The 25,007-nt window shown below is 41.4% G+C and overlaps 1 protein-coding gene across 1 annotated transcript in view; it reads left to right on the top strand.

Moving 5' to 3' along the window:
• The window catches only part of CLIC5 (chloride intracellular channel 5), a 256,920-nt gene that overhangs the window by 220,440 nt on the left and 11,473 nt on the right, over window positions 1-25,007 (top strand). Inside the window, 1 exon segment of the mRNA XM_030198768.1 lies at window positions 23,881-24,062. Coding sequence (XP_030054628.1) covers window positions 23,881-24,062 — 182 coding nt within the window.

Below are 25,007 nucleotides of genomic sequence, written 5' to 3'. Positions count from 1 at the left end.
TAGCTGGACTCCCTCCTTTGGTCTCAATATCAGCCCCACTGATAGTTGGTTATGCCAGTATTCTATAAAGAAACCTGGGTGTCCAGACTCCATTATAAAATATTCTCCCAGTGCCCAGTGTAGAATTGACTCTTTGGTTACTCAGAGAGCCATGTTTTTTTTTTCACAAGTAGCTGGCAGAAACCCAAATAGTAGCAAGATTCCATGCTACCAATCCCAGGGCAAGCACTGGCTTCCTCATGTCTTCTCAATAGCAGACTATGGACTCTTCCTTCAGGAACCTGTCCAAACCTTTTTTTTAAACCCAGATATGCTAATTGCTGATACCACGTCCTCTGGCAACCAGTTCCAGAGCTTAACCAGTTCTATGAGTGAAAAAATACTTCCTCCTATTTTTAAAAAAATGTAGTTCCTTATAATTTCAATGAGTGTCCCCTGGTCTTTGTGTGAAAAATCGATTCACTTTTACCTGTTCTACACCACTCAGGATTTTGTAGAACTCAATCATACCCCCACCCCCCCCACCTCATCTATCTCTTTTCCAAATTGACGAGCCCTAACCTCTTTAGCCTTTACTCTTATGAGAGGCTCTAGTTCTGACTGAGCCAGAAGCCCAACAGAACAGGAGAAACTTGCCAATAATCAACCCTCACCCCAAAAAATCTCCCTCCAGAAAGCTCTTTCCTTTATGGTAACCTTACGGATGTCCTCTGACTACATATATTTCTGCGTCTTCTGCCTGTGCTGGAGGCCAGTAGATTATAATTGGTAGGGAAGGGGCAGGGGGAAGAAATTTTGGCCTCAGCTCATATCTGTTTTCGGCGGTAGATCAAGGTGAGTTACATTCAGGTACACAAGGTATTCTCTGTCCCCAGAGGTCTTACAATATTTTACCAATCTGTGTTAAGTGCTAATGTGCATTTAATTTGGGAGAAAAGGCTTACTGTAAAACGTTAAAGTGTTGTGCAGTAATTTGTCTGCCAATACATGCTAATCGTGCATTTCTTTTTTCCAGGAGGGACCATATCATGGGTGGGGAATGGGTATGGAAGTATTATCCAGTTAGCATGTTCCCATTAGCGTGTGCCAACTGGATAATGCAGATTTAACACAGAAGCACTTAATGCCTCCTAAATAGGAAAAATTAGCACAGGACTTGCAGAAATAAAAAAGAATAAAGCCTTATTTTGGAGATGTGTTAAAAATGGGCTTAGCCCCCGAGAAAGTCCAGTGTTAAAACATGCTTTGGGCTGGATTCAGTAAATGGGGTCCACAGTTAGGCACTAGAAAGATCTGTGCTAATATAGGTATTTGGTAAAAGGGCGTAAATCCTCGCACCCAACTACCATCATTGCATCTAATTTCTGGAACACTCCTTACCTGCACATGCCCCTCCCATGGCCATGCCTTCTTTTCAGTTCTGTGCTATGAAATTTAGGCATACATGTATATGGAGTGGAGGAGTGGCCTAGTGGTTAGGGTGATGGACTTTGGTCCTGAGGAACTGAGTTCAATTCCCACTTCAGGCACAGGCAGCTCTTTGTGACTCTGGGCAAGTCACTTAACCCTCCATTGCCCCATGTAAGCTGCATTGAGCATGCCATGAGTGGGAAAGTGCAGGGTACAAATGTAACTAAAATAGAATAGGAGGCTGGCCAGATCCATATGTAACTTCAAATGAGTGCTAGTCAACAACCATTACTAATTGTTAACACATCATTAATTAATTAAGTTTGCATGCAGTTCTGGGATTTGTGTCCAAATTTGAGTGACCTATACAGAATTCAGGGTAAGCCCATTTCTTAATGCATTTTACTAAAAGGTCCTCAAAGTTTGTACCTGAGGCAATAAAGGGTTAAGTGACTTCCCTGTATGAATTATGGTTTGTTTTCTCTTTATCTGTGACCTCTGAATTTCAGTTGCTATTTTTTCATAAAATACTCCTTCTACCCCTTTCTTTTGAACCTATCATTCCTGTTATGGCTGTATCCAGTCATGGGGACTCATTACACCATGTCTCAGTGAAAACAAGAATATCCAAGTCTGCCTTTGCCATTAGGACCTCCAAGTCTGGGATTTTATTACTCAGACTATACACATTTGTACATATAGCCTTCCAGATGTTGCTCCTTCTCTTGTTTGCATAAATTCCAGCCGAAATCCCTGGGAGGTCTGCTGGCATTGCTTTCCATATAGAAACAATACTATCACCTTCTCCAGAAGTATAATTCCAGGAGGCTACAAGCTTTGTTCACACTAAACTGGGCAAGTCTATTGGCTCAACCTCAGTGCAGTCTTGGAAAGACGCCAATTGGAGACTGTCAACCAGCCCAAGCTACTAATCTGGCAAAAACTAAATTCTTCTGTGGATGTCCTCATCCTTATTTGAAAAGAGCCTTTCTTGTTTCTGCATGTTTCAGCACATCCTTTTATAAAATCATCTTTACTGTGATGACCAGAGGAATCTTTATTTGGTCATGTGGAGGCTAAGTTTATAACAATGCGCCTGTCAGTACGAACCAGATCCCTAATGAAAGTTAGGTACCTACGTTTCTTTATAGAATGCTAGAGTATCAGGTCAAATCCACATTTGTATCTTAGGCATGAGCTCTTACATTGGCCATAAAACTTGTGTACATACTTGCGCCTAGACCAGGGTCCTCAAATCCAGTCCTTGAGGTGCACAATGCAGCCTGATTTTCAGGATTCCACAATGCATATGTTCGAGATCTATTTGCATGCAATGGAAGCAGTGAATGCAAATAGACCTCATACATATTCATTGTGGAAATCCTGAAAACCAGGCAGGGTTGTTGACCCCGTGGACTGGATTGAGGACTCCTACCCTAGATTTGAAAGTACACATAGATGATAGTATTTTATAATCTATGGGATAATTCTATAAGTGGGAGCCTCCATATAGGTGCCCCAATGCCTCACAGTGAGAGCTTATTTTATAATGACATCTGGGTGTCCAGATTCCATTTTGGAACACTGGCATAACCTAGCTCTGGCATGACTTACATGTGTGCACCAGCAGTTACGCTAGCCATAGACCTGCATAACTGCGAGAGCCTAAGTGCAACAAGTGTGTTTAAAACATTCTGTGATTTGTGTGTTTAAGTGGCAGCACAAGCTATGCTCCTCCCATGCCCCCTTGCATTTACTTGCTATGCCACTTATGTGCACCCTTACAGAATAGCGAGGGGTGGGCCAAGGCAAGATATCGCTTGAGGCAGGGCTGAGATGCCCCTTCCGGACCAAGTTCTGGCAGCTCCCCTCTTCCTCGAGTTTACCTTCTTTCTCCATTTTCTAAAAGCCGGCGGTGGCAGTGATTCCCATATGCTGCCCTGCTGCTGACAACCGGCCTCTTCTCAACTGTGGCCACCTCTGAGGAAACAGGAAGCTACATCAGAGAGATGGCTGCAGTAAAGAGAAGAGGCGGATTCCGGTGGCAAGGCAGCGTATGGGAATCGCTGCCGCCACCAGCTTTTAAAAAATGTAAACTTGGGGAATGGGGTGAAGGAAGGAAGGGGGAGATGCCGCTCCCAGAAGAGTGCTGCCTGAGCGCCCCCTCCCACTATGCTTCCGCGTGTGCTCAGAAGTGTACATTTCCCTGTGAGATTGCTGGTATTCTGTACATTTACATGCAAAAGTGGTGCGTAACTGTGGGCAAAATGAACTGTGTTTTATGTGCGTAAATGTGTACCCCACTCATTCTCTACCCAGACTCCTCCCAGCTACAAAGTACATACTATCGATGATATGTACGCACTTATGGGATGGCATCTAAGCTGGAAAATGGTAATTTATGTAAGTGTATAAACACATGCACACATATATTACAGAATTCTAATCATTTACATGCATAGTTGCTGCCTAGCTTTAAATGGCTCCTTATAAAATCACCCTCACGCTGTCACAACCAATATTAGTAGTGACTTCCATTCCTCTGGCACATGTGTAGGTGTCATTGTAGATAATACGCAGAAAGCTTCTGCTCAGTGTGTGGCAGTGGCCAAAGGAGCAAACAGGATACTAGGAATTATTAGGAAAGGGATGGTAAATAAGACCGAAAATACTATAATGCCTCTGTATCATTCCGTGGTTCTACCTCACCTTGAGTATTCCGTTCAATTCTGGTCGCCGTATCTCAAACAGAAGAGCAACCAAAATGATAAAGGGGATGAAATTCTTCTGATATGAGGAAAAGCTAAAGAGGTAGGGCTCTTCAGCTTGGAAAAGAGACGGCTGAGGGGAGATATGATTGAGGTCTACAAAATCTTGAGTGGTGTAGAACGAGTAGAAGTGAATCGATTTCACTCGTTCCAAAAGTACAAAGATTAGGGGACACTCTAGGATGTACATGGAAATACTTTTAAAACAAATAGGAGGAAATACATTTCATTCAACAAATAGTTAAGCTGTGGAACTCTTTGCCAGGGGATGTAGTAACCAGCGATTAGAGTATCTCGGTTTAAAAAAAGCTTGGACAAATTCCTGGAGGAAACGTCTATAGTCCTGCTATTGGGATAGACATGGGGAAGCCACTGCTTACCCTGGGACTGGTAGCATGGAATGCTGCTGCTATTTGGGTTCTGTCAGGTATTTGTGACCTCATTGGCCACTGCTGGAAGCAGGATATTGGGTTAGATGGACCATTGCTCTGACCAGTATGGCTATTTTTCTGTTCTTATGCTCTTATATTCCAAACCCCCTAGATTCTGTATACAGCGCCCAGATTTGTATACCCAAATTTAGGCACGTGCCCAAGATGCACATGCAAACTAATTGAATAACAACCCCTTAGCTACCAGTAATTGGGTGCTAATTGATGTTAAGTGGCACTCATTAAAATTTACACGTGCATCTGACCGCGCTATTCTATAAGGCAAGGCAACAAATTCTACTAGCACGCAACTCAAAAGAGGGGGTGGTTGTATGCATGTCAGAGGTGTTCCAAAAAGTTGCATATGTAGTTAAAGAATACAGCCTCAGCGCGTCTAACTTGGGCGCCAGCATTTACACCAGATTTCAGCAGGCCTAAGTCTGGCGCCTAAAGGTAGGTGTGGGAATCGGCACTAACTGCTATTCTATAAAGAGCACATGCCTTTTATGGAATAGCAAGAGCCGATTTTTTTTTTGAACACCATTTTCAGAATTTCTCCCAAAGTATCTCTCATAATAGTACGTGGAAGTTGGCCAACCCAAGTAAAGTACATTGGCAGCTTTGGAATTAGTGCTGAGTAACCCACTTGCCAAGTTTACTCCAGGTTGTTCCTTTTTCACCACTTCTGACCTCACTAAAATGCTAGCACCGTGAGACCCAACAAGAGGAAAGTGTCAGATGGAAGAAAGCAAGTGTGATGTGAACAGGAAGGAAGGAAGGGTTTGCTTCAGGAAGCTACAACCATATGTATGCATATGCCATGCAAAGTAATGAAAATTGTTCTATTCTGTGGTTTAAAATGGAAGAGGTATAACAGTGGCCTTATTTGAATTTGAGGGAAGCAAATTGTGCTAGCATGGTTTAAGCTGCATATCTGCTAGAGATGAGGACACTGGTGTTGATGCACATGTAAGGCTTAGACACTTTTCTAATAAACTTCTGTTTGAAATATTACAAAAAACACAATGGCCCGATATTCAGACTGTAGCATTTGATGTTTTTTTTTTTTAAGACCGTGACTGCCACTGTTTAAAATGACATTGGATATCCAGCACCAGTATCTGGATACCGGCTGGTGGTGACTATCCTGGTTTCAGTGCACAGCAGTGGTGCTATCCAGTTAACAACAATTTTCAAATATTTAAACAGCCAGCCAGCCAGTTATCGATTTGAATAATGCCCCTAACTGGATAACTTCTGGCTCCTCTCATGCTCCACCCACGCACTACCCCAGCCTTATCTGGATAATGCTAAAGTAGCTAGAAGATATGCATTCATTAGTATTTATATACCGCTTAGACCTAAGCGGTTTACAGTTTTCATTTTTCAGGTACTGGGTCTATCCCTAGTGGGCTCACAGTCTAAGTAGTACATTATACTACCGTTGTACCTGGGGCAACAGAGGGTTAAGTGACTTGGCCAGGGTCACACAGAGCTAAGAAAGCAAATAGAATGTTAGGTATTATTAGGAAAGGAATGGAAATCAAAAATGAGGACATTATAAATGCCTTTGTATTGCTCTATGGTGTGACTGCAGCTCAAATATTATGTGCAGTTCTGGTCACCACATCTCAAAAAAGATATAGTAGAATTAGAAAAGGTACAGAGAAGGGTGACGAAAATGATAAAGGGGATGGGGCGACTTCCCTAAGAGGAAAGGCTGAAGTGTCTAGGGCTCTTCAGCTTGGAGAAAAGATGGCTGAGAGGAGATATGATAGAGGTCTATAAAATAATGAGTGGAGTGGAACGGGTAGACATGAAGTGTCTGTTTACTCTTTCCAAAAATACTAGGAGTAGGGGGCATGCAATGAAGCTACAAAGTAGTAAATTTAAAATGAATTGGAGAAAATATTTTTTCACGTATCGTGTAATTAAACTCTGGAATCCATTGCGAGAGAATATGGTAAAAGCAGTTAGCATCGCGGGGTTTAAAAAAGGTATGAATATCTTCCTAAAAGAAAAGTCTATAAGCTATTATTAAACTGGACTTGGGGGACAATCCACTGCTTTTTTCTAGGATAAGTAGCATAAAATATATTGTACTGTTTTGGAATCTTCCCAGGTACTTGTGAACTGAATTGGCCACTGTTGGAAGCAGGATACTGGGTTGATGGACCTTCGGTTTGTCCCAGCATAGCAATACCTGTGTACTTATGTATCATAAACTGTACTAAATGTATCCAAAATGTCTTCAATACTTTGCAAATAGTGTTACAGTGAATACTAATACAAACTTAATGCACTATATATTGAAATTTCTTGTGCTAGCAGGCCTTATGTGAAAGGCAGTAATTGTCATTTGGTGCGCGCTGACCAGTCACCGTGTAATAGCACATGAACCCTTACCGCTAGATCAATAGGTGATGTAAGGGATCAGACTGATTTTGGGCACGTGCTGGTTTCAGTTTTACCGCAGGCCCTTTTCCTGTCCCGTTAAAAAAAGCCCTTTTTTTGCAGATGCGGTAAATACTGGCCTGGCACACACCCAATACATGCGCCTACACTACTGCAGGACCACTTTTTACCGCGGCTTAGTAAAGGACCCCTTGGTTTGTTAGTCTGCCTTGAAAAATGTGGTACATACAAAGTTGATTTAATACATATGAACCTATGAATTAACATGTATAAAGTCAATATGCACTTGTTAAAAAAGTTATAATGTGGTCCGATTCTGGTCCGGGTACCAACCTTCTGCTCAGTGTGCTGCTGTGGTTAGGAATGCGAATAGAATGTTGGGTATTATTAGGAAAGGTATGGAAAACAGGTGTGAGGATGTTATAATGCCGTTGTATCGCTCCATGGTGCGGCCGCACCTTGAGTATTGTGTTCAATTCTGGTCACCGCATCTCAAGAAAGCTATAGTAGAATTGGAAAAGGTGCAGCGAAGGGCGACTAAAAGGATAGCGGGGATGGGACGACTTCCCTATGAAAAAAGACTAAGGAGGCTAGGGCTTTTCAGCTTGGAGAAGAGACAGCTGAGGGGAGACATGATAGAGGTATATAAAATAATGAGTGGAGTGGAGCAGGTGGATGTGAAGCGTCTGTTCATGCTTTCCAAAAATACTAGGACTAGGGGGCATGTGATGAAACTACAGTGTAGTAAATTTAAAACAAATCGAAAGAAACTTTTTGTTCACCCAATGCATAATTAAACTCGGGAATTCGTTGCCGGAGAACGTGGTGAAGGCGGTTAGCTTAGCAGAGTTTAAAAAGGGGTTAGACGGTTTCCTAAACCAGTACTAAATGGACTTGGGAAAAATCCACAATTCCAGGAATAACATGTATAGAATGTTTGTACGTTTGGGAAGCTTGCCAGGTGCCCTTGGCCTGGATTGGCCGCTGTCGTGGACAGGATGCTAGGCTCGATGGACCCTTGGTCTTTTCCCAGTGTGGCATTACTTATGTACTTATATACTTATGTACTTATATATATATAGCAAAAGCTTTAGGGAAGCAGTCTCACAGCCGCAAAGTCTAGCAGCCTTGCTCGACTGACTTCTGACTTCCCTTCCAAGCTCTGGCTTACATACATACAGTATTTCCTGGCTAGACTACATACACATTTCCTTCCATATGCCTTGTTTCTCAAGGTCCTGTATAGTACATTCTGGTTCAGCAATAACAAATATCAGATAATATTCGCAGCTCCATTTCTCTTTGGTCTCCTACTGGACCCCACTGACACAAATTCTCAACTTTCCCTTGGTCCCCCACTGGACCTCTTCCAAAATAACAAATGTTAACAATTTTTATTAGCAGAAATGTATGAAAAGAATTGAAAATACATATGAAAATTGGGGATAAGAGGCCAAAAATCTGAAACCAAACAAAAAATATTTTCCCTATACACACCCCTGGAGAACATATCTAAGATGACTGAAAAGGAAAATTATGAAACAAAGAAGTTAGAATGAGGATGTTGTTTTTGTTTAACCTGAAAAAGTAATCACTTCTCATTACTCCTGGGATCAACAATGAAATGCCACACTCCTGAGACTCTAGAAATGTAGGATCCAGCAGTTCTAGTCTACAAACTTTATTGCTGCAAGGCAAAAGTAATTTTTCTGTAATGGTACCTATGTAAAAGAGCAATGTTACAGCCAGATATACTAAGGCAATGCTTCTCAACCCAGCTCTTGTGGCACATCCTGCACCAGTCAGGTTTTCAGGATACCCACAGTGAAGATGCACAGGATAAAGGTGCAGGCAAAGAAGGGAGTACATGCAAATCTACCTCATGCATATCATCGTGGATAATCTGAAAACCTGACTGGTTGGGTGTGGCCTCAAGGACTGGATTGAGAACCTCCATACTAAGGGCCCTGATTACTAAGCTGTGCTAAGGGTGCACAAACATTTTTAGCACACGCTAAACACTAAAGACACCTATATATTCTTATGGGTGTCTCTAGTGTTTAGCGTGCACAAATTTTTAGCACATGCTAAAAACACTAGTGCGCCTTAGTAAGCAGGGCTCAAGGATCTTATTTTGGGACTAATTCACAATGGGCCTGGTATGCAAAAGGAATTATCCAGATCTTGGCAGATGTTATCTGGATAATTCCATTAGTTGGCAGTATCCATCAGTTAGAGTGCCACAGAAAATATTTACAGACCACCCTCAACAGTATCTGGGCAGTGTTGGGACAGATCATGGGTGGAGCAGCAAATTATCTGGAGAATATCAGTATTCAGACTGCTCCAGATTACTATAGTTAGGGGAGCAAAACGCTTTCCTAACGTTATCTGGATATTTGTCCAGATAGCTGTCTGGATATTCATGCTAATCCAAATAGTGACTGTGCAGCTCGCTGTGCACATGTATTCAGAACTGCATAGTGGTGCTGAGTGTATTTGTTTTATTTAACCGCTGTGGCTGGCGTTTTAAAAAACACTGACTACAATAGATGAATACTGCACTGTAAGAAAGCCTCAGTCAGTCAGGCCCCTTGTGTCCACAGGGAAACGTGTAGTACATAGGGCCTCTGGTTTCAAGCAAGCCCATTTATCCATGTCTCAGATACGAGTCTGCTTCTGAAAAGAAAACACAACACACACACAAAAAAGGCAGAAAAATGATTCTGCTGTGATATTTGAGTTGGAAGGCTATGAGAATATATCATCTGAAGTTGTTCCCTGCCAGTATATTGCCAGACAGGCTGATGTGTTAGGCACAGACAGTACCAGCAGCCCCATTACAAACTTTGAATTATATCTGTCAAAGGTGAGTTCTGAAAACGGCAGCATTTTTCCAAGAAGCAAGCAATAATACAGGATAGCTAGAAACCTTTGTTTTTGGTTTGTGTTTTATTGTATCGTTCCTGACAACTTGCAGGAACATAAATGGGGAAATCAGTGGAGAAGTGACTCAGCTCTTTCTCAGCAAATTATCCCACACCCCCCAACCTGGGGCTAGCATCTCTCCTTCTCTCTCCCCAGTGAGATAGAAGTTTCCTTGAACCTCAGAGCTGAGAGAGTGAATATTAACTAATCCTGTGGCCTATATAAGAGAGAGACTACAAGAACCTACATTAAGAAGAAGTGACTGTATATGTACCCTGTGAAGCCTGTGTCTGGGACAAAGTGCAGGAACCTTGAACTGAGGGCAAAGTAGTCTTTGTTCAAATGTGGAACCTGTCAGGGACAAGGTTCCAGGATTATGTTTAAGGGACTTTATTGAGAGTGAAAAGCCTGTGATGAAACAGGCCTGTTTATTTCTCTTTTTGTACAGAACAAAGGCTTTCCTTTTGACATTGCACAGCCCTCCTTCTGAATTTTGAGGACTCCATGCCTTGTCATCTCAAATTACCACACCCTCCCAATAGTGAAGATGAGACCCTTTGGAATTCTAGGTTCTGGTTTTGACAGGATCATGAGAGAGTGTGTGAGTAGGGTTACCATCAGGCTCATTTTCGAAAGAGAAGAACGTCCATCTTTTGACATAAATCGGAAGATGGACGTCCTTCTCCCAGAGACGTCCAAATCGGTATAATCTAAACCTGATTTTGGACGTCTCCAACTGCAGTCAGTCGCAAGGACGTCCAAATTTCAAGGGGGCGTGTCGTAGGCATAGCGAAGGCGGGTCTTGGGCATGGCTAACACTTGGACGTCTTTGACCCATAATCGAAAAAAACAAGGATGTTCCTGATGAACACTTGGACGTTTTCACCCAGATGAGTAAGGCACAAAAAGGTGCCCGAAATGACCAGATGACCACTGGAGGGAATTGGGGATGACCTCCCGTTACTCCCCCAGTGGTCACTAACCCCCTCCCACTCTCAAAAAGCATCTTTAAAAACATTTTGTGCCAGCCTCAGATGTCATACTCAGGTCCATGACAGCGCATGCAGGTCCCAGGAGCAGGTTTAGTGGGTACTGCAGTGCACTTCAGGCAGGCAGACCCAGGCTTATCCCCCCCTACCTGTTACACTTGTGGTGGTAAATGTGAGCCCTCCAAAACCCACCAGAAACTCACTGTACCCACATCTAGGTGCCCCCCCTTTATCCCTAAGGGCTATGGTAGTGGTGAACAGTTGTGGGGAGTGGGTTTTGGGGGGGGTTTGTGGGGCTCAGCACCCAAGGTAAGGGAGCTATGCAACCTGGGAGCTTCTTCTGAAGTCCACTGCAGTGCCCCCTAGGGTGCCCAGTTGGTGTCCTGGCATGTCATGGGGACCAGTGCACTACAAATGCTGGCTCCTCCCATGTCCAAATGGCTTGCATTTGGACGTTTTTGACATGAACGCCTTTGGTTTCGAAAATCGCTGAAAGTCAGAAACGTTCATGTCTAGGGATGTCCAAACCTAGGGACATCCAAATTTAAGGATTTGGATATCTCTGACAGTATTTTCGAAACGAAAGATGGACGTCCATATTATTTCAAAAATACGGGTTTCCCTGCCCCTGGATTTCACCGTTTTACAAGGACGTCCAAATCGCAACTTGGATGTTTCTTTCGAAAATGCCCCTCCATATGTCCTCTTTTAAGAGGATGTGTCTTCCTTTTGGGTTTCTTCAGATATGTCCTCCAGGTTTTTCAATTTTTATGAAAATATCACCTTTTTCTTTTATGTGCCTATGACCAACACATCTTCTGACATAATGAGAGAAACCATCTCTGGCCTATTAGTTAGTCTGGACCAAGGAGGTTAGATTGAGAACAGGAGCTGGCATGAGCCTATGTGTCCCATTATGTGGGCAGAAGCCAGTAGACGAAGCTTGTTGGCATTTTAGTTCACGCAAAACAATAGCAAACGCTATTGAAAACAATAGCAAAAGAGTATTAGAAATAATGGACTGCCTATGCTGGTCCAGCTCTAAAAAGTCTAAAGCTGTTCCAGTTGGATAGGCAGTGCCTTAAAATATGGAGGATAAAGGATTGTTGTTTTTTTTTAATTTGACATTTATATCCCACATTATCCCAAGCAAACTCGGGTTCAATGTGGCTCACATTTGGAAACACAGTGCGACAGAATAATAGAATTCAGTAACATCATGGGAACAGGTCGATGGATATGTCTGAAAAATTTAACAAAGTTGAGATTAGCATATATACCCAACTGAGCATTTAAAAGCCTGTCCTTTTAATGATGATGCATGTTCAGAAATCATAGCCATAAGTATAGACAGTCAAACATTATCACATGCACGCACCAGAACAGGCATCCGACCACACATTGGAAAAGTAAAAAACTTCTACAGCACAACACAGTTTATACCAAAGTGTTTAATCACCCTTAAGTTTCGCCTTTGGGTTTAACAAGTAATACCATGTGCATGTAAGGTCTGGTTAAATGAATTAAAACAATCAAAATTTAAAGCAAATGCCCATATTTATTTATTTATTTATTTGTTGCATTTGTATCCCACATTTTTCCACCTCTTTGCAGGCTCAATGTGGCTTACAATACATCGTGAATAATGGAAGTATATAGAAAATTGATAATTAGTATTACAGCAGGAGTTTTGGTAACATGATAGTGATAGGAATATAACAAGCAGATATTGTGAAACATTTCTGAATATATGTGGTGGAGTAGTGTATATTCACATTGGTTGATTTTTGTGGTATGCCATGTTAAAGAGTTGGGTCTTCAGTAGTTTGCGGAAGTCCGTTAGTTCGTAGATCGTTTTTAAGTTATGCAGCATTGCGTTCCATAACTGTGTGCTCAAGTAGGTAAAGTTTGACGCGTGCATAATATGTAATACTTGATAGCACTTTATTGTTTGTAAGCCACATTGAACTTGAGTCTATTTTGGGCTAATGTGGGGTATAAATGTAATAAATAAATAAATAAATAAATAAATAAATAAATAAATACATAAACAGTAATGGAATATTCACACAGCAGACAGCCAACAGATTTATTTTCCATTGAGCATAATTAAGTTTGTATGAACTTGATGGCTAATAGTGTGTTGCTTGCTACTGTATTTTGGTGGTGTATTGTTTGTCTGCCTAATAAAATCACACTCCTTTATATACAAACACACAGCCGGGAGACAAAGATTCCAAAATAAAACAGAAAAAAAAACTTTTACAACCAAACAGACTTGAAGAAGTAATAAATATATACAACAATACTGGATAATGTTGGCAAGTTCTCACATATCATCTTTGTCTTTCGATGTATGCACAGGAAAAAAAGATGCTAAATGCTTCCAGGATTCAACCTAATTACTGTGAACCCCACTCCCCCATAAAACACCTTTGTACATAAATAGAAACTCTGAATGTTGAGCACCTGATTCTTATAACATGTTGTCTGTTTTGGTGGCCCTTTACAAGGTGAAAACATCTCTGCATGAATACAGGGAATCCCTATAACTAGCCCCTCCAAATGACACAATGATTCTGATTTAGAGCTAATTACTACTCTAATTGATGAAACCAATAACTTCTTTTTTTTTTTCTCTTGTGTGCTTTTTGTAACTTTTTTTTTCCTTATTCTTGGAATTTAATTTTCTTTTTAACTTGTGGACAAACAGGCAGTTTACATATTTTCCTATTTTTATGTTACTTCTTGTAAATAATGCAGATTACATATTCACACTGTGTGGTGATGTATTGAAATATATGAATTAAAAAAAAAAAAGAAACCTATAACTTCTTCTGTGTACATCCATATGCTACAACATATGTCTTCCCACCCAAACCCACTTCTCCTCTACCTCCACTCTCTATCTCAGTTGATAACACCCTCATCGTCCCCGTCTCATCAGCCCGCAACCTCGGTGTCATCTTCGACTCCTCCCTCTCCTTCTCTGTGCACATCCAGCAGATAGCCAAGACCTGTCGCTTCTTCCCCTATAACATTAGCAAAATCCGCCCTTTCCTCTCTGAGCACACCACCCGAACTCTCATCCACTCTCTCGTTACCTCTCGCCTTGACTACTGCAACCTACTCCTCACTGGTCTCCCACTTAGCCACCTATCCCCCCTTCAGTCCTTTCAGAACTCTGCTGCACGTCTTATCTTCCGCCTGAACCGATACACTCATATCACCCCTCTCCTCAAGTCACTTCATTGGCTTCCGATCAGGTACCGCATTCAATTCAAGCTTCTGCTACTAACCTACAAATGTACTCGATCTGCAGCCCCTCCTTACCTCTCAACCCTCATCTCCCCTTACGTTCCTACCCGTAACCTCCGCTCTCAAGACAAATCCCTCCTTTCAGTACCCTTCTCCACCACTGCCAACTCCAGGCTCCGCCCTTTCTGCCTCGCCTCACCCCACGCGTGGAACAAACTCCCCGAGCCCATACGTCAGGCCCCCTCCCTGCCCATCTTCAAATCTTTGCTTAAAGCCCACCTCTTCAATGTCGCCTTCGGCACCTAACCTCTACACCTCTACCCAGGAAATCTAGACTGCCCAACTTGACATTTCGTTCTTTAGATTGTAAGCTCATTTGAGCAGGGACCGTCCTTTTTTGTTTATTTTGTACAGTGCTGTGTAACCCTAGTAGCGCTCTAGAAATGTTAAGTAGTAGTAGTAGTATTGAAATATATGAATTAAAAAAAAAAAGAAACCTATAACTTCTTCTGTGTACATCCATATGCTACAACAAGCCGGGATATTTGAAAATATGTGAGATCAAATAAAAATGCTACCAACAATGTAGACATTAATAATATGTGTTAACTAGTAATGCTGCAGATAGATGGAGCAGTTAGCTGCACCTCTTAAGGTGGGTTAACTGTATCATGTGATCTGCAGTGCAGTTAGAATGTAGCAATGAAATTTTCCCTGCGTTAACTGCATGACAACATTCTAGAAACGCCCACTCCCAAGAGTTAACACAGAAATTTTGCAATTACTGCATGTTTATTGTGGCACCACACGGTAACAGAAAAAAAACTTAGGCCCCTGTTTACAAAACCGCGCTAGCAGCTGCCACATGGCATTGCCGACACAGCCCATTCAAAGTGAATGGGCTGTGTCAGCAGTACCGTACCACCAGCCGCTGGCACAGCTTTGTAAACAGGGGCCTAAGTTTTTTTTTTCTGTTACCGTGTGGTGCCACAATAAACATGCAGTAATTGCAAAATTTCTGTGTTAACTCTTGGGAGCGAGCGTTTCTAGAATGTTGTCATGCAGTTAACGCAGGGAAAATTTCATTGCTACATTCTAACTGCACTGCAGATCACATGATACAGTTAACCCACCTTAAGAGGTGCAGCTAACTGCTCCATCTATCTGCAGCATTACTAGTTAACACATATTATTAATGTCTACATTAACTGTAAGACGCAGTCCATGCCCCCTTCCACTTTTGCTCTTTAAATGTGGGAATTAACATACACTAAGATACTATGGTACAGGGGCGTAGCCAGACAACAGATTTTGGGTGGGCCTAGACAAGAAGTGGGTGGGCAACAAGTGTTCTCCCCCTCCCCCCACCACCACAAAAATATCCCAGCTGGTGGGAAAACGCTTCTTTCTACCTTGGCAGTCTGCAGCAGGCATATGCTGAAAACTGAGCATGCGCAGGTGCCGGTATCATGGAGAGTAGCGTTTTCGGAACCATCGGGGGGAAGTCTTCAGCTGGCGGAGTTTTGGATCCCCACCAGCTACTGCTAAACATGTGCTACCGTTGGGTGGGCCTGAGCCCTAAGTGGGTGGACCCTGGCCCACCCAGGCCCACCTGTGGCTACACCACTGCTATGGTAACATTGTATGATAATTACTGCGTTAAAAACAGCTAACACAGGTTAGTAAATAAGTCTCTACCTTTTTTTATGGCAAAATGTTTAACTTTTTAAATTTTTAACCAGTTTACATAGAAATAAGGTTCAACATATTATAGGTAATACCTTTTTCTTGAACATCCGTAACTCGTTAATGACTAACCTTCAATAACTTATTAACGGACATTATCTGACTCTTCTTTCCCCTTTCCCTTGCTAACTTCCCCCCAACTGTACCTACCATACATGTAACTATCATACATGTACCTCATTCTACTACACTATCACTTTGTATTCATTCATACCATGTATTTGTTCAGACTGTAATCGGCTAACGCAGTTAATGGTTATATGTAAGCCACATTGAGCCTGCAAAAGGTGGGAAAATGTGAGATACAAATGTAACAAATAATAAAAATAATAATAATAATAAAGAACGACAACATGGATACAGCAGCTGACAGGTTTGATTGCTCTGTTTTGGGGGTGTAAAAAGTGCGGCTGTGTGGGGGGTGATGGGTGGGGGGAGACAGCTTCAGCTTTTTGATGTCATACTGTCTCCTGTTCTCAATGTAATCTTCTTGGTCTGGACACATGGGGGTGCTAAAGAGAGAGAAAGGCATTGCCGATCTAATCTCTCTGTATCCCTGCTGGTTGAATCTATCAAAGGAATTTTGTGCGTGCAGCACAACTTTAAGCATATGTCATGCAATTAAGGGATATCTGCTCTTCTGATAAATATGCTTGGGCTCAGACTCAGTCAAACTCAAATCTGGAAGTTTTTGAAGAATAAATTATACTTTAACGCTGTACTGTAAGTCAGCCACTGTTTGATGAGTGTTCATTACCAAAAACCTATTTACATATTTGCTATGATTAAATATTTCTTTAACAAATGTAGCAACTATTTTTATTTTTTGTGTCCTTTTTTTTGTCTCCCCAAATATGATAACCCTATCTTTGGGGGTTATGGTGGGAGATTCTGGAACCATTGACAGATGAGTAGAAATTAGGAGTAGAGCTCAAGGTTCAGGAGTGGGTCTTTTATGAGACTCAGTGCTGCTGGGTTGAGGAAGGAGGGATAGTAGTTCAGAGGAGTGTCCTTCATATGATGGGAGCTGCTGGGCTGAGGGAGGACGATTGTGTGACTTTTATTCACTGACATGGCAAGCAGAATGTGAGGGATCAAGGTCGAGCCTCTTTATTCAGATATCAGGGGGTGTGAGGGAATATAGTTTATGGTTTATTTAAAATTTCATATACCGCCCCGCCCTTCCTGAAAAAAAATCACAAAGTGGTTTACAATAGCAATTATATAAAAGAAAGGAATGCTATTGGTAAAAGTAAAGAATCACTCATACAGCAGACAATGTCAGAGAGAAAACAAGACAAACAAATCAAACTTCAAAAGTCAGAATTCAGTCATCCAATCCAATCAGTCATATCCAATTGGAACAGTGAATTCAAAACCCATCATCAATGCCCACTGCCACATTTCCAATTACTTTCTGAAAAAGATATGTTTTCAATGCAATATGAAATTTGGATATGATGATTCAAGCTGCACATGTGAAGGAAGAACATTCTGTAAATGCATAGTTCCTAGTAGCTTCTAACATAGCAGTTGGAAGGGATTTGCAATCAGAGGTAATTGAGAGAGCAAAGAAACCCTGGGGGCGCATAGGGAACAGATGTATTGATGTATAGCCTAATGGCTAGGGGTTAGTCAGGATTCAAATTCCACTGCCACTTATAAACTTGAGGGAATGGAGGGTTAAGTGACTTGCTCAAGTACAAACTTAGATTATAGGCTTTCTGGAAACAGCAAAAGGCCTGCTCTACTTCCATGTAACTCTTCTTGAGCTACTACTAAAAAAGGCATTAACTAAATCCAAATTAACTTCCCTCTTCTTCTGTCTGGGTCCATGTTGCTGATGAGGAAAACAGATCTTAGGTGATGCATCAATGAAGGCACCTAAATTTGAGTTCCTAACTTCCACCCTTGATCAAACTGCCCATTTTGTAAGCATTTAGATTTATTGAGCTTTCACCTAAATTTAGCCACTGAGAAGGTGGATATTTTCAACAACAGAAGTTTAGCAGATTAACTCTTTTGAAAATGGACTCCAGTATAATTATCTTCCTATACAAAGTTGGGGTGAGAGTAAATGTACAGATTTGTTATATACAATGTCAATGGGTTTTACAGTCTATGTACACTGTTGGCTTTTCATTAGAACACTAGGGGTCACCAGAGCACCATCAGTAGAATCTAGGCTATGAGCATACAGACTTTACAGCCATTGAGTTCTCAGCCTCTAGACTCATTGTTGCTGTTGTTGAAGTGCATAATAGCTGGCAAGTAGGCAGAAGTCATGCCAGATTGATACTTCCTCGCACTTTCTACATTGTTAAATGGTTGTCCAATAATGAAAAATAACACATAACTTTACACCAGACTTCCATCATGGGGCAAATTCATTCACCTCTGTTGTGGACCCTGCTGTAGCCAAAGTACCAGGATCACCATCTTCGACTATTACAAAGCCTCGCTGCTCCACTTCACGGCATTGCCTCTGAAAGGTAGGAATGCTCTCATCCTCCTCAGAACAACCAAATTTGTTTCCCTTCTTTTTGCTGCTACAAGGGACCTTACCAAAGCCTCTCACCCCTTCTTCAAAGAGCAGCCTTGTCTTTTCAGTGCTGGTGGGGCTGCACAATTCTCTGGGCACTGTGATGCCATTATCACACCTACTGGGCCTCCACAGATGAATTATCGCAGTAAGACAAGTGCTCCATAATCATTCTTTGTTGAAGTTGTCCTGCACCAAGGGAATATGCATGCTTTCCATGTTTGTGGCATATTTAAAGCAGATAAAAGGCTCTACATTTGAAATGAAAATCCCCTCAGACTGTGGCCTCTCTGCTTGCTGACAGCTTTTGATCTTATCCCGGTTTTCAAAGTGAAAGCATGCAGTTATTTTTACTGAAAATTTCATTTCATTGCATTTGTTACGTTTAAATTCTGTACAATCCAACAGGTATTCTTGGCATATTACAAGATCAACATACTAAAAATAAAATGGTAAACAACACAACACCGGTAAAACAAAATTACATTATATATAAAATATAATCTTACAAAAAGAGCAGAATCTGAAAAAGCACTAAAAATATCCATCAAATTGAACTAAAAGCTGAGGAAAAGATAAAGCGGCTAGGGCTCTTCAGCTCGGAGAAAAGGCGGTTGAGGGGAGATAGGATAGAGGTCTATAAAATAATGAGTGGAGTTGAATGGGAAGATGTGAAGTGTCTGTTTACGCTTTCCAAAAATACTAGGACTAGGGAGCATGCGATGAAGCTACAATGTAGTACATTTAAAACGAATTGGAGAAACGTTTTCTTCACTCAACGTGTAATTAAACTCTGGAATTCGTTTCCAGAGAATGTGGTAAAGGCGGTTAGCTTAACAGTTTTAAAAAGGTTTGGACGACTTCCTAAAGGAAAAGCCCATAGACCATTATTAAATGGACTTGTGGAAAATCCACTATTTCTGGGATAAGCGGTATAAAATGTTTTGCACTTTTTTGGGATCTTGCCAGGTATTTCTGACTTGGATTGGCCACTGTTGGAAACAGGATGCTGGGCTTGATGGACCTTTGGTCTGTCCCAGTATGGCAATACTTATGTACTTATGTATGGGTCCTTTTACAAAGACGCGCTAGCTTTTTTAGCACCCGCTTCAAATAAAGCATGCGCTAAATGCTAGAGATGCCCATTTATTTATTCATAAATAAATACACCAGGGACACAAAGGCCTCATGGACATTTGCTCTTGCATTAGTTGCAGGTACTTTTTATTTATGGAAAGTAATACACAGATTTGAAAATGCAATCTTGGCACATAATCTTCCTCCCCTACCCTAAACATTATCTTGGGAATACTTCCTCTTGAAGGGAGCCTCACATATACTTTCAGTTGGGTTAAAAGCGGGCAGTTTTCAGATGGCCCTGATACCCAGATAAATGACTTTTGAAAATTTCCTTCTCCTGAGTCAGTTTTCAAACAGATTGCATATTCCATGGGGATTTATACCCACAAATCTTATACCTAATTATCAAAGGAAAAGTGCACATGTGTTTTGTCATTGAAAATCAGGGACTTTTAGCCCAAAAATATTTGTGACATTTCTGTGAATTTTAATTTTGTGTGGGTTTTTTCCTATTTTTTTTCATTGCAGGAGCTATATTGTTAAGAGTGCACGCTCTTTCGAAAAGTAAAAAGTGTGCAGTCTTCTGAAAGTGTGCACCCTCTTTCCTGATTGCACATGCACATGTGTACTGTTTGCACACGTGCAAAGCAATGCATGTATGCAATCTCCTGTGTCGTGCACAACAGTTCGGTTATTTTACTCCCCTTCTCCGCACCGAACATTGGCTTCCTGTTTCAGCCCACATGCATTTCAAAATCCTATTTTTCTTTAAAGGCCATTCTCTCTCCGAATATGTTCCAACACATACTCTTCGATGTTCTTCCTTAAAGCTCCTTGCCCTCCTCTCATTTCAGTCTGGATATTTCTCGTGAGACCTTTTTCAGTTACTTTGGACTCTTCCTCTGGAGAGCCCTCCTTGCACAACTCAGATCAGAGTACTCCCTTCTCAAATTCAAATCCCCCCCTTAAAACTTATCTTTTCTCTAAAACCTTCAGCACTCCCTTTTCTTAATCTGCCCTTATCTTGCTCCTTTCCTTCTGCCTTGCACTTCTACCACTTTAGTCTGATGTTGTAAACCACGTGGAGGGGCATAATCAAACGGGGCGCCCAAGTTTTCATGAGGGTGTCCTTGCAGGATGGCCCCGTAAAGGGGCAGGGCAACCCGTATTATCAAAACAAGATGGGCGTCCATCTTTCGTTTCGATAATACAGTCGGGGACGCCCAAATCATGAAATTTAGATCGACCTTAGAGATGGTCGTCCTTAGGTCGTTTTTGAGATGGTCGTCCCCGGTTTTCGGCGATAATGGAAACCGAGGACGCCCATCTCAAAAACGACCAAATCCAAGCCATTTGGTCATGGGAGGAACCAGCATTCGGAGTGCACTGGTCTCCCTCACATGCGAGGACACCAACCGGGCACCCTAGGGGGCACTGCAGTGGACTTCAGAAGAAGCTCCCAGGTGCATAGCTCCCTTACCTTGGGTGCTGAACCCCCCAAACACCCCCCCAAAACCCACTCCCCACAATTGTACACCACTACCATAGCCCTTAGGGATGAAGGGGGCACCTAGATGTGGGTACAGTGGGATTCTGGTGGGTTTTGGAGGGCTCACATTTACCACCACAAGTGTAACAGGTAGAGGGGGGATGGTCCTGGGTCCGCCTGCCTGAAGTGCACTGCAGTACCCCCTAAAACTGCTCCTGGGACCTGCATACTGCTGTCATGGAGCTGGGTGTGATATTTGAGGCTGGCATAGAGGCTGGAAAAATATTTTAAATTTTTTGTTAGGGTGGGAGGGGGTTAGTGACCACTGGAGGAGTAAGGTGAGGTCACCCCGATTTCCTCTGGTGGTCATCTGGTCAGTTCGGCACCTTTGTGAGGCTTGGTCATGGAAAAAAATGGACCAAGTAAAGTCGGCCAAGTGCTCGTCAGGGACGCCCTTCTTCTTTCCATTATCGGCCGAGGACGCCCATCTCCTAAGCACGCGCCAGTGCCGCCTTTGCTACACTGCCGACACCCCCGGGAACTTTGGTTGTCCCCGCGCCCAAAATTGGCTTTCGATTATGCCGATTTGGGTGACCTTGCGAGAAGGACGCCCATCTGATTTGTGTCGGAAGATGGGCGCCCTTCTCTTTCGAAAATTGACCTGATAGCTGCCTTTACTGGCCCTCTAAGAATGGTGAAATAAATAAATAAGCATTGAGAAACTGTGTGCCCTTTTTGCTTATCAGGGGAAATTCTACAACTTGGTGCCAAGATGTGGGTCCTGATTTATTTTGATGCTTCAATAAAGATTGACCTCTTTTTCCATCCTGGGAGTTTTCTTTTGGACCTTGTTTTATAAATTTTGCTTCAGCATACTCACATTTATTGTATATTGTATTGTATTGTATTTATTTACTTCCACCTTTAACGTAAATTGCAAAGCGGATTATAATAAACTGCTGCATTCAGAAGGCGCTTACATGCAATGTGAAACAAAACAGTCAGAGAATGACATTATAAAAAATTATAAATTTTGATAAAAAAACAAAAAAGTTTGTAAAGAGTTTCTAAATAATAAGTATGAATCAGTTTGACATGTAGGCTGTTCCATAACCTTATACTTTGAAAGTCAATTGATTTTTCTCTCATAGATTTATGACTAACTCCTTTCAGACAGGAAATCTAATATCAATCATTTTGCTTATTTCTTGAATATAATCTCTTACTTGGAATGAGCAATAACTGACTTACAGTATCTGAATTTAGCCCGGATATACTTTTAAAAACTAAGTGGTCCTTTTACTAAGGTGTGCTAAAAAATGGCGTTTCAATGACAGTCTCATGAGGAAAGAAAGATAGGGGAGAAACAGGGAGAGATGGATGGGCGATCAGATGGTGACAAAACAGTATAATTTTATGTTTCTAATGTGATAGGAAACCCAGATCTTTGTTAAGTCCTGTGTGGTGAGTGTCAAATTATTTAATCATTTTAACTTAAAAGTTTACATTCCAGAATGGTTTTGAAATTTCCTTTTAGTATTCTCACCATAAAGTCATTGATGCAGTGCTCTGGTCTGGCAAAATGTTGTTTTTAAAGAGGTGTCATCCTGGTTAGCACTGTAGTGTTTAATGTGGTAATGTTGTAAATTGAGCCTAGTCTTAAGCATTTGGCCTATCTCTCCAACATAGCATCCTTTTTCACATTTTTTTATATTGAATAATATACACTGCATTTGAAGATGATTGTATGTAGGATAACCTTATGCTGAATGTAATTTTAAATAAAAAAAAGTCCTGTTCTAAGAACAAAGGGGTGATCAATCCATAGGCAAGATGCTAAGTAGGAAAAAAGAAGAGTATCCATCTAGCTCAGTGGTTCCCAAACCTGGTCCTGGAGGCACCTCAGCCAGTCAGGTTTTCAGGATTTCCACAATGAATATTCATGAGAGATATTTGCATGTGGTACCTCCACTACCTTCATTCATTGTAGAGATCCTAAAATCTGACTGGCTGGGGTGCCCAACCGTTGATCTAGCTGAAGTTTGGATGGAAACGTGGGGGGGGGGGGGGGGGGGGGGGGGAGGGAATAGCAAACCAAGTCCAAATGAACATAATGATCAGGCTTGAATATTGGGAAAAGATGCTTAGCTGAATTTTTCCAGAGACCCAGTATAAAAGGCCCAGTATAAAAAGCCAGCTGCAGGATCTTGAACTTACATCTGTACAGAATGGGAAACTAATGCTGTCTACTTGAAGGGCTAGCATGGTCATACTTACACGCCCCTGACAGATGTTTGACAGCTGTATCTTGCATCAACTTTGAAGCTTCTGTAGGGCATTACAATAACCTAGGCATACAGTATATAGATGGATGGGGGGGAGGAATTTGATTGAGGTCAGCAAAATCCTGAGTGGTGTAGAACAAGTAGAACTGAATCGATTTTTTTACTCATTCCAAAAGTACAAAACCCATATCACTGGTGTCCAGTTCTATAAAACAAAACAGTTAGCAAAACATAGATAAATATAACTCTCACATCAACCAAATATTTCAAAATAACATAAACTGAGCCTACTCCCTGAGCATTAAATAATAATCATTTTGACCTGTCAGTAGCTGTCACAGGGGCTGTGAGGGGTTTGATATAATTTTGAGCCAGTGAAGAGAAGAGGAGTTTGAGTCGGGCATTAAATCTCAACCTCCTGCTTGACAGCACAGAGCTTCAATCCTTGAGAAGAATGTTAAGATTAGCGTATGTGTTGTAACCATGAAGAAGAGGGAGATTGTTTCTAATCAGCCATTTGTTCTCTTTTATTGCTGAAGACTTGGAGAAAGGACTGACAAAGGCTTTTAAAAAGCTGGATGATTATCTGAACACTCCACTGTCTGAGGAGATTGATGAGAACAGCAGGGAGGAAGAAAAAGTTTCTAAACGCAAGTTCCTGGATGGAGATGAGCTGACTCTTGCCGACTGCAATCTGCTGCCCAAGCTTCATGTTGTCAAGGTAAAAAGTCTATGATGGCCGCTGCCCAATCCTGTCTTAAACCAAATGCTAGATAACATGGATCATTATAGAGTTACCTCCAAAGTATGTGTCTTCATAATAAAATACATTCAGTTGCATAGATTGTATATCAATTCCCGAGCTTCTGAACGTCCATAGCTTGAATGTAACTATGATTTCTATTGAGTGACCTTTAGTATTTTATAAAGACACATGCATACATACGTGTCTCTAAAAAAAAAAAAAGGGTCTAAAATTGGGTACCTTTTCATCCTCTTACCTTTAAAAATTTATAAAAATAGGGGAGAAAACTACTAAATATATACCAATCCTTTTTATTGTGAACAGCTAAAAATACCATATATCGGATCGGGTAAATAATACTATAAATTAACTTCATAACTATATCAATAAATATGTGTTATGTGCTCAGACCTTAGTGACTTCAACTAGAAGCCACCTATCATCCCATCATTGCACATACAAAGTCTATTTGTTGGTGGATTCATGTTAATTCAAACTTTTTTAAAATTTACAAATCTTGATGACAAAGAAAAGCAACCTTATCTGGTAATGCAAAATAGATGTCCACTTCTTTCATATGTGCTGATAACATCCAATATTAAAGATATGGTGGTAGGAACACTTCTGTTGTGCATCCCATGCGATGAAACCTTAAAAAACTCTGCAAGCTGCTCCCTTATCTCCAACACTAACTGTGTTTCATGAGAATTGATTCATCAGGGAGATAAATATTTGTAATTGTTTTAGAAACTGATCTTCACCCTTCTATTGACTGATCGCACTCTTAAAGATAAATCTCAAAATAATGTTTTTTAATATAGTTTTACTTATAATTGCTTTAGAAACTGATCTTCAAAATCCATGCTCGATCACTCAACTGTGTAAGCACTCGTGGGTCCCGCCCGATCCTAACTGCTGAAA

Source organism: Microcaecilia unicolor, chromosome 3 (assembly GCF_901765095.1).
Source record: "Microcaecilia unicolor chromosome 3, aMicUni1.1, whole genome shotgun sequence".
Lineage (NCBI taxonomy): Eukaryota > Metazoa > Chordata > Amphibia > Gymnophiona > Siphonopidae > Microcaecilia > Microcaecilia unicolor.
The sequence above is the reverse complement of the archived record's forward strand: the minus strand, read 5'-3'. Positions and strand labels throughout refer to the sequence as shown.